At 38.6% G+C, this 10302-nt stretch overlaps 2 protein-coding genes across 3 annotated transcripts in view; one reads left to right on the forward strand and one right to left on the reverse strand.

Moving 5' to 3' along the window:
* The window catches only part of LOC113058795 (diacylglycerol kinase delta-like), a 27684-nt gene extending 24100 nt beyond the window's left edge, over positions 1 to 3584 (reverse strand). The window contains exon 1 of one of the 2 annotated variants that reach the window (XM_026227007.1): positions 3363 to 3584. In XM_026227007.1, the coding sequence (XP_026082792.1) occupies positions 3363 to 3482 (120 nt within the window). In that variant the 5' untranslated portion in view covers positions 3483 to 3584. Of the gene's footprint in view, positions 1 to 61; positions 381 to 3362 lie in introns of those variants that run through there. The other variant, XM_026227008.1, reaches the window with a different exon arrangement.
* A 3371-nt stretch (positions 3585 to 6955) lies between these two features.
* On the forward strand, positions 6956 to 9953 carry LOC113058796 (complement C1q and tumor necrosis factor-related protein 9B-like). Its single transcript, XM_026227010.1, has 5 exons — positions 6956 to 7524; positions 7903 to 8161; positions 8247 to 8327; positions 8846 to 8926; positions 9018 to 9953. Exons 1-5 carry the CDS (start codon positions 7504 to 7506, stop codon positions 9914 to 9916), a joined length of 1341 nt encoding a protein of 446 aa, XP_026082795.1. The 5' UTR covers positions 6956 to 7503; the 3' UTR covers positions 9917 to 9953.
* Positions 9954 to 10302: the final 349 nt, after the last annotated feature.

A 10302-nucleotide genomic window follows, 5' to 3' on the forward strand; every position in this document is an offset into this window, starting at 1 on the left:
CAATATGACTAATTATCATAAAGCAGTAAACACAAACATTCAGAAGGTGTAACAGACTAACCTGGCCCCGAGTGCAATCCATGAGACACAGGTCAGAGCGAGAAGCGTCTGACTGATGTGAGGGTTTTACGCCACACACACACACACCACACACACACACACTCAGTCACTCGTGCTGGTTTCCGCTGACAGTAAATGCCCTTCTCTCTGTCACTGAAGGCACCTGTCATTTCAGCTCACACACACGTGATGGAGTCTGAAACACAGCGCTGATCAACCCACAGGAAGCTTGACCCGCTTGTGCAGCGCTCAAGCTTTGAGAAGAGCTACCAGAATAGCTCCCTCCAAGCCTTGATGCAGATAATAGAGCCGTTTCCTGACCGCACGCTAACTTTACATCTGTGCATCCGTGCGCCGTGTCTTTAACTCAAAGACATTATTTAATCACTGTTATTAACTCAAACTAAACCCAAAACAAATATTTATACAAATATTAAAACCAAATCTAAAAAAAGCTAACTTATTTTCAGCTAGTTGCCAATGCAATGTTTCTCATTTTCAGTTATGTCCAAGTACTAAAATAAAATAAAAACCTATAGATAAAAACTATAAAAGCTATCAAAATATACAGATATTAAAATACAAAAACATCAAATTACTAAAATTGTAACTAAATTTAAATTTAAAAGATACAATATAAAATAAAATCATATATGTTAATATCATCCAAAGTTAAAACCAAAAAAACATTTACTATTTATTATAATACTATATATTATTATTAAAATAAAATAAATAATAAAAGTCTCATATTACTTTTATTGCAAGAATCAAGCGTCCAACAGTCCTCTACATTTTTTTCATCTGACTACCTCAGTGTTTTTGCTTATGCTTTTCAGTAAACAGTGGATTTAACTCATCAACATAACGGCTTCACCCGCTGGTCAAACGTGACCTTTCAGCGGACAGATGCCTGCGGTTACTGTAGCGAACGCTTTCATCTCACCTCTGACTGATCCGACTCAAAGAGGCCGTGACCTTTCTGCTGTCTCCCCCCACCAGAGAGACGTGATGACAGTACAGGGGCGACACACGGCTTCCACTTCTCCGAATTCAGCCCAGAGCCACAGAGACGTCTACAGGCCGGCCTTGTTCTAGAAGAGCCTTTGGCCACCCACGCGTTAGTGCTTCCTTAACTAATGCGCACTTCCCGTAGACTTCAAGGAATAGTGCTTCTAAAAATAACAAAGCGTGGCATCATTTACCCTCATGTCCATGCCCTGTTCCTGCACACATGGGTCAAAGACGTCAAGTGGTTTTTAAGCATCAAAAAAATTTAAGTGCAATGCAGCTTTTAATATTTTAGAATGTGTTGTGTCTAATTGTATTTTTTAGTGAGGAAAAGTAATGACTATCATATATTTTTACCATGCTTTACTGAAGACATTCACCCACTAAAATGTCAATATCAGTCATATTTAGATCAAGAATCTATAGATGACATTAAAAGACTCATTTAATTATTATTTTAAATCTTTACCACAATCCTTCAAACAACTAGGTTTTACCAAAAAATAAAAAATAATTATATATATTTAATATTTATATTTAATATATTTATATTTAATATATATATATATAAGACAAATGGAAAACTGACATTATTCCATTCATAATATTTGCAAAAGTTATTTAAACAATACAGACACTTTGCTTGCATTTGATATGCTTTCTATGTGTATAAAATAACATTTGTCATTAAATATGCGTTAAACTGGTCCAGAACAGAAATCTGAAGCCAGGTTCATAATTATTGTTAAAGGTTAGGGGTCTATACAGAAGGGATTTTGGATTTCTCTTTTTATCACTGATTAAATCAGAAAATACTGTCAACAGCCAGAAAACAAATGCATTTATATGATGCTTTAGTTATAAAATGTTATATAAATCAAGATCAATCATATATGAACTAACCCTCAATAAAAGCCTTCAGAATAAAGATAAATGTATACTTTTATTCGTATGTGCTGCTGAAGTGGAGGAGGAAACTGTTTTTGACAAAACTGGCTTAAAAGATATGACTTAACAAGTCGCAAATAGATCAAATGTGATTAAAATACACATTTAAGTGTGTTTCCTTTCCATGGTCTAAAAGAAGAATGAACCCGAAATCTCAAACTTAACCAGTTCATGACAAAAACAATGCTTTCGCCTCCATCAATCACACAGAAGCACTTTCCCTTCGGCATGAGCAAACAATACTCAGTTAGTTTTCTAGGTGAAAGATATTAAACAATAAATCACAGACACCATAAGAGCGGATCATCTCCGGTCCGTCCTAAGCAACAGAGCATCATCTCACATATCTAGTGTGTGATCTGACTGACCGGATACACACAGGCTTTTGAGGCACAGAGACACAATGCTTTTCATAGCAAGCTAATGATATTTACAGAAATGCTGTATCTTAACCATAAATCTAGACCTCGTTCACACAGAAAGCAGCTTGCAAAAAGATGACCTTGAATGTTTAGTGTTTCGAAAAGGGCAAAGGGGATATGAATTAATGAAACCAGATCCAGCAAACAAGACGACTGAATTACTATTAATAAAATGCAAAAATGACATTAAATTTGCATCAAGGAGAGGCTTTCCCGTGCTTTTGATGACAATGGAGGCTGATACAAGTTTCCAGTTTTACAGTAATGATAATAAATGATAACCATGACGTATGTGTGGACATAAACTATGATTACTTTATTTTTATTAATTAAATTTGAGCTTGTAAAAAGTAAACAGCTCGAGAGACACATACTGCCTTACAAAATGAACTATGGTAGCCAGTTTCCATCAAAATTAAGATATATGTACACATATTTTACTACTGATAATAATATGCTTTAAATTAAACTAATATGTATTTTACTTAAAACAGCGTTCAATGCATGTTGTGTTGTTTCCTCCTTTTTAGTATAATTTTTTCCACAGTTGTAGTATAGTAGCAACTGTTGTACCTCGGCAGAAACAAACTATGGAGATTTTTATTGTAAGGGAGTTTGTGTTTGAATGTAACCGCTGCGATGCAAATGTTACAGTGTTTCATTTTCAAACTCAAAGATTCCGAACAAACGGTTACAATGTAGCGCGTCAGGCGAACGCACGCGCGCGCTCACCACCACAGAGAGCCGCGCGGTCCCGTTACACTAAACTCTCGCTCGTCTCAGCGACCGGTGTGGGTGTCCGTCGGTAACGGAGGGTCTGGACACGCAGGAAACGTCGCGGATCTTGGACGGGCCGCTCGGTCTGAAGCGCTTTTCTCTTTGGAGAGACGACGCTAAACACACACGCACGTGCTTTATTACCTTGCTTCGGATCTGACCGGACGTGGAGACCTTCCGAATTAGTTTCTGCGGGGAGCCGTGCTCCTGCTCCGGCTCACTGTCCGACGACTCGGCCTCAGCAGCAGCACCGACCGCCGCCATCCTGCGCTCCGGCCCCCGGGACTCATATCACGGACGTGTTCCAGCGGGACCGGCCTTAGAGCGCCGCCTACCGGACAGATCAAGCACTGCAACACGGAGAGCGGGAGCGCGCGCCACCTACCGGACAGACGAGCTGCAGCTGAGACACTACTATAATCTGTTGTGTGTAAAATGTTAACGATTATAAAGGGGGTTACATCTGAATATTTTCGCACGAATACAGATTTGAATGCTTTTTTCCCCCAAACTGCATTGACTGCCTAAAATATGAGACACCAATGTTTTAGGATTTGACACAGAATAGACACATGGGTTATTCGATGACGTTTTATTTCCTTGGACTTGTGTATATGCTTTATTTTAAATTTAAATTAACTGATTTATTACCAAGGCATGTGGTTCCTGTCATAGTTATGCAAGGATTTTATTTCAAAACATTATCATAACTATTTAACTAATTTATGATTTTAAATCTCTATTTAATCTCATAATGACCTCAAAGTAAAAAGAGCTGCTAAAGTCTGATTTTGACAGATTTTTGACTGTGCTTTATAATTGAATGATTATAATCCTTTATCTTAATTCAAGTGAAGAAGATTTTTAAAGTCTGACAGTAATCAGTGTTGAGCGCTACATTCCTTTGTTAGAAATAAAACAAAGTAATCAGTTATAATAAAGTAACTGAAATCATTACACTACTTATTACATTTCCAAAGTAACCTTGTCACCTAGCGAACATGGAACGTTCCTAATGTTCAAGTTAATTCAGAAAGATATGAACAAATGCTCTTAAAACATTAGGACATGCATTTTATTTATATTTTTTTTATTTATAAAAAAAAAAAATTTGGACATTCATTTAACTTTTTTTTAAATGTTACTACTTGTTTCAGAGAACATTTAAAAGTGACATTCCCATAATGCTTTCAAAACAATAAAATGTAATATTTCCTTAAAGTTTATGCAAGAAAGAAAGAAATAAAATAAGTTTTCAAAACATTTTTTTTTAAATTATGTTTAGAGAAAATTCAGAAATACTGTTTTCTTAAATTAAAGGGAAATTACAAGAGATATTTGTAAACAGGAATTGTATTACCATAAGCACACCTTTAATTAAAAATAAGTTTGTACCATTTTAAACGTTAAAACAATAGATAAAGTTTTTGATATAAAAGCCACTTTGTGTTTATGAAACATTAATGGAACATAAACATACACCAACTAAAAATCTCAAAACACAGCTTATAAAAAGCAAAAATGAAGCTAAACAAAAAGTCAAAAAGTCTAGTCTGAATCAGGAGAGAAATATTCAGAGATGAAGCATCTGACGGCACCCATTCACTACAAATCATCCATTGGAATCAGTGAAACATTAAAGCACAACCCTGCTGAATTATGGATTTAAAAGTCTCGCATCTTTTCAGGACGTGAACTTTACAAGATAGTGTGCTTCCTCTCTTTTTATATCACTTTATGTATTGTTTTGAATACCATGCTCAATTGTACTTGACGTCATAGATCCATCTGAGTCGGCTTCAGCTGTTTCTTCAGGAGATTGATGGATGTTTTGAGGAAAAGCAGTGGACATTAAAAGCACAATAACGATCACAACAGCCTGAGGCAAAACAATCCAGAATTTAATAGCGAGAGTGTGTGTTTCCTGTAAATACACACCCTAATGTAATCAAATGATTGCTGAGTGTGTAACCGTAGACTGGATCCTGATGGCTTACGCATGATGCACATACGAATTCCTCATGAAGACAATAAACACAGAGCGACCGTGTAAAGAAGCGCAGAACAACAGAAACAGGGTCAGGAGCTGGGCGGTGCTGTGAAGAAGCGGCTGTGGCTTTGTTTGTGTTTGTGTGTCGAGTTTCACATCTGTGTTTCACATCTTGCCAATGCACACTTCCTTAAACACACTCCCTTGAAATAACAACACATTTTTTCCAATTCCTTCAGTAACACACTCAAGAATTCTCTTCCACAGATATGAATAAACACACACCTTTTATAGTAATGCACTCTTTTTATATGATGGGATCTGATCCTGGATAATGTGTGTGTTTCACCACACGTGTTATTTGTTACATAAACACATTTTTATGTCTTGAAATTAGAGTTAAGTCCATTCACATTTATTTATAAAGCACTTATGCAATGCAGATCGTTTCAGAGCGGCTTCACATTAATAAACAGGAAAATTAATGTTGCAAAATCAATCAATCAATTATTAAATGACTTTTAAATGTTGTATGATGCTGTAAAGCGTTGTAAAAAAAAAAGAGTACGTTTTATGAGGAAAATACCATTTCAGTCTTCATTCATTCATAATTACTTGTTATTTATTTCTGATTATTATTAAATGTTACTAGGTATTTCTGAGTAAAAATTGTTTCACATTTTTTCAGTGTCATTATTCAGTTCAGTGTTGGTTCATCTCAGTTGAGTTACAGTGTCGATGTTGCGAAGTTTGTCAATTATTAAACAAATTCTATTTTAGAAGACAATAGTATCAATATTCAGCTCAATCCAGTTCAGTGTTGATTTTTTTTTTTTTTTGGAAATTTCAATTATGCAACAAGTTCCAAAACAGCATGCGAATCTGATTCAGATCAGGCACAAAGGATGCATATTTCCCAAGCTCACTAATTGGGGAATTCCCACTGATTTCCATTGTTCTAATGTCATCGAGGAACAGCTGAAGACACACCTCTTTTGCAAGCTCTGAACTCATCCACAACCAGAAACAAGTGCACTTGTTCTCTTTTTCTTGCATTTCACTTCAGTTTATACTTGTATACTGATCAAGTTTATACTTTAAACCAAGCATAGTGTTCTGCAAATATTATATTTGTAAGTTGCTTTCAATAAAAGATTCAGCAAATTGTACAAAGGAGTTTAAGGAATATGGCTCCCCTGTTGTGTTGGGGTCAATTTGATCCAAACTCAATTTTCAAACTGCTTAAAATACTGGTTTCAACTATTTATTTCTTTTTAAAATTTGGTGGGTATTTCTTACTTAGGGTCATGAACGTGCATGCAAAGTTTAGACACCAAGATGTGTTTGTCAAAGACTCCCTCATCGTTTTCAATGCATTTAGCCAAAAATCAACACTAAAGTGTCAGGCAAAAAAACAACATAAAACACATTAAAAATAGTTAATAAGTTATAAAATTCCTCATGTATTTTGTGACAAGCTACAGTAGAGGTTTCTGTTTTTAAATGAATCTTTAATATTTTTCATAGTGTACATTTTTGGCAAAATGCATGTAAACCAATGAGGGTCAATTTGACCAACAATAAAACCGTTGTACCCAGTTTGTGAACACAATCTAAAGGAGAAACATTTGTACTAACTATCATTAACAAAGATTAATGCATTCCGTAAAAATATACTGTTAATGTTAGTTAATGCATTAATGAATGTTAAAAAATGAGACCCTGAATATGAAATAAACAGCCCAGGCATCACTCTTCAATAAATTCAGTGTGGGGCTACAGCTGTCAAAATAAAAGATTAAAATAACAAATGCACTGGTGCATTATGGGATACTCTTCACAGATCTGTGATAAGATATTCAAGGTGTTACTTGTTACATATTCTGTTGACTGGTTCTTACAGAAACCGAATCCTCTGTGTTTGTGTGTGTGTGAGATCTGACCTGGATCGGGTCGAAGGCCTGCCGTGTTCCCATGCTTCCCTGTATTATAAATCATCTCCAGAGACGCATCCGCTCTCTCCTGTTACAGTCCTGACGGAGCCACGCCTGCTCTCACACCGCTGTGTCACACACACAAACACAGAAGCTTCCCCCTGTTTTCTCTCGACTGTATTATTACTCATGATATTCTGGGCCTAATGAGGTCGCGGAGAATGGAGAGAGAGAAAAAAGTTCAACTCCCAGCGGTCAAATACACACAAACACACTCACGCAGGTGCAGGTATATAAGTGTAGGTCGTCAAGACATCAGAGATTTTTTCACACACTTGACCTGGACTAAAGGAAGAGCGAGATGCTGTATCGCTGGAACATGGTGGGTGATCAATCTGTCCGTCCGGCTTATCTAATTTCCATTAACTGATGAAAATGACATACCGAATAAAAGCAAAAAACAATGCTACACTGTGTTAAATATTAAAATGTTGTCGTTTAGTATTTGTATATTATTATATTTCCTGTATTAAGCTTTATTGGAAAGTGCCAGTTGCTAAATTTCAGTCTGAGAACGCATTATCTTGTAAAACGTACTCCGGTAATTTTTTATTTAAAACAACGACGCAGCTGGAAAGCTTCTAGAACATCCTTGTAATTATCAAGCAATGCATTTAAATCATTCTTGATTTTTCTTGCTGTGACATCATATTTTAAAGCTACTCTGTGATTAGATTCAACTCTATAATTCTGCCTGCAGGACATCGTGAAGGTGTTGGTGTGTTTGTTTTTTGGCCAGTGTGCTTTAATTCCCGGCTACCATGCAGTAGATCTTGGGTTACTGCCCAATGACACCCAGGGACAAACGGGATTTTCGGAGCCTGATTTATCCTATTGTCAGATGATTCTGGAAGCTCCAGTTCCACCCACGGCGGACCAGGTTCCCTGGTTCTGCATCTGCTCCGCTTGCTCCGGAAACCAAGGCCAGAAAGGAGACAGAGGTGACCGTGGACTGCCAGGTACAAATCCACACACAGCATTACCTCACAAATACCTCTGTTTACTATTGTCCAGCGTTTTAATAACTGCATCTGCTACTCACAGGAGTTCCTGGTAGTCAAGGTCCAAGAGGCCTCACTGGGCTTCCCGGCCGTCCAGGATTCACAGGACGTCCTGGCATAAAGGGTGAGACTCAACATAAAGTCAATGCACTGTACTTCACTATGAATGTGTGTGAATCAGTGTTGGGAAAGCTAGTTTGAAAATGGTGCAAGCCCTTTTTGTGAAGTTTCCTGCTTACTACTTGTTTCGGATATACTTCCCAAAAACATTGTAAGCTTAAAGGAACAGTCATCCGTCATCATTTACTCACTTATCAAGTTTCTTTCTTCTGTTAAACACAAGAAAATATATTTTGAAGAATGTTGGTAACCAAATAGTTGCAGGTATCCACTGACTTCCTTAGCAATGAAAGAAATACTATAAAAAGGAATTTGGCTGCTGGAAATTGTCTGGATACCAACATTATTCAAAACAACTAATCCTATATAGGTTTGGAACAACTTGAGGGTGAGTAAATTATTTTTGGATTAACTATCCCTTTAAGTAGATCATTGAGACCATGGTCAGTATGTTATTCTCTAGATCTGGTGTTTAAATCGATTGCGTTAACTGTGGTGGTAATGTAATTCACACACCCACAGGTGAGAAAGGTGACGCAGGAGATAAGGGTGACCTTGGGTACCCTGGAGTTTCAGGGCCAAAGGGAAGCAGGGGATTCAAAGGTCAGTGAATCTCCACTAATGTATTACCATTTACATATACACAATGCCTATTATGGGCCTTGGTGACCATTTTTGTATATGTGCTTCCCAGGTGATAAGGGTGAACCTGGTCTGGAAGGTCCTTCAGGAGAACAGGGTCCAAAGGGAGATGATGGTCAATGCCCAGAAACCTGTGAACCCTTACCTGGTCCGGCAGGTGAACCGGGTCTTCCTGGCCCTGCAGGTGCACGGGGGTTACCTGGGTTGAATGGAGACCCTGGACAAAAAGGGTTGAAGGGCGATCCGGGTCTGGTGGGAGAGCGTGGCCTTCCAGGTGTACCAGGGGAGAAGGGTGACCAAGGTCCACAGGGCCTGTGCAATTGTAAGGATGGGGCTCAAGGAGCCCCGGGTCAAACAGGTGAAAAGGGTGAGAAGGGAAACTTGGGTCCGACAGGGCAGCAGGGTGCAACTGGAACCAGAGGACCTAAGGGTGATCAGGGAGAAATGGGAATGATTGGTATGCCCGGACCTTGCTCACCCATTGTGCAATCTACTTTCTCTGCCGCTTTACTCACCTCCTTTCCTGTACCAAGCCGCCCAGTGCCTTTCAAACGTGTCATCTACAACTTAAACCAGAACTACAACCCTGATAATGGCGTCTACACCGCCCCGGTTAACGGAACCTACGTGTTTAGCTACCATCTGCAGGTGTCCACCCGTATGCTAAAGGTCGGACTCTTCCGCAACTTCGAGGCTGTAGTGAGGACAACTACGCCAGTAGACATGAACACCGCGTCTCAGCAGGTGGTGCTGAGTCTGAGCCAGGGTGACTGGGTGTGGGTACAGGTGAAAGACACCACCACTAATGGCATGTTCACCGGCTCCGAGTCCAGCAGCACATTCAGCGGGTTTTTGTTGTACCCAGACAGATGTGATGACATGTTTGGAAGAGATTTCATTGATAATCAGTTCCCTGATAAAGATATTCCATGGGAATCTCCTACTCCCTAAACTGTTAACCTACATCCAACATTGTAAACCTTCACCCAAACTTTAACTGAGTCTTAGACCTCCACCCAAACCTCTTAACCTACACCCAACATTCTCAACCTTCACCCAAACTTTAACTGAGTCCTAGACCTCCACCCTAACCTACTAACCTACACCCAACATTCTCAACCTTCACCCAAACTTTAACTGAGTCTTAGACCACCACCCTAACCTCTTAACCTACACCCAACATTCTCAACCTTCACCCAAACTTTAACTGAGTCTTAGACCTCCACCCTAACCTCTTAACCTAAACCCAACATTCTAAACCTTCACCCAAACTTTAACTGAGTCCTAGACCTCCACCCTAACCTCTTAACCTACACCCAACTTTCTCAACCTTCCCC

The sequence above is a fragment of the Carassius auratus genome, chromosome 40 (assembly GCF_003368295.1).
Source record: "Carassius auratus strain Wakin chromosome 40, ASM336829v1, whole genome shotgun sequence".
Taxonomy (NCBI): domain Eukaryota; kingdom Metazoa; phylum Chordata; class Actinopteri; order Cypriniformes; family Cyprinidae; genus Carassius; species Carassius auratus.

Excerpts from the sequence above, each read along its gene's own strand:
- LOC113058796 (XM_026227010.1), top strand. The coding sequence starts at position 7,504 with ATGCTGTATCGCTGGAACATG. Across the intron at positions 8,328-8,845 it reads AGGACGTCCTGGCATAAAGG|GTGAGAAAGGTGACGCAGGA; the intron begins GTGAGACTCAAC and ends ACACACCCACAG. Across the intron at positions 8,927-9,017 it reads GGGAAGCAGGGGATTCAAAG|GTGATAAGGGTGAACCTGGT; the intron begins GTCAGTGAATCT and ends TGTGCTTCCCAG.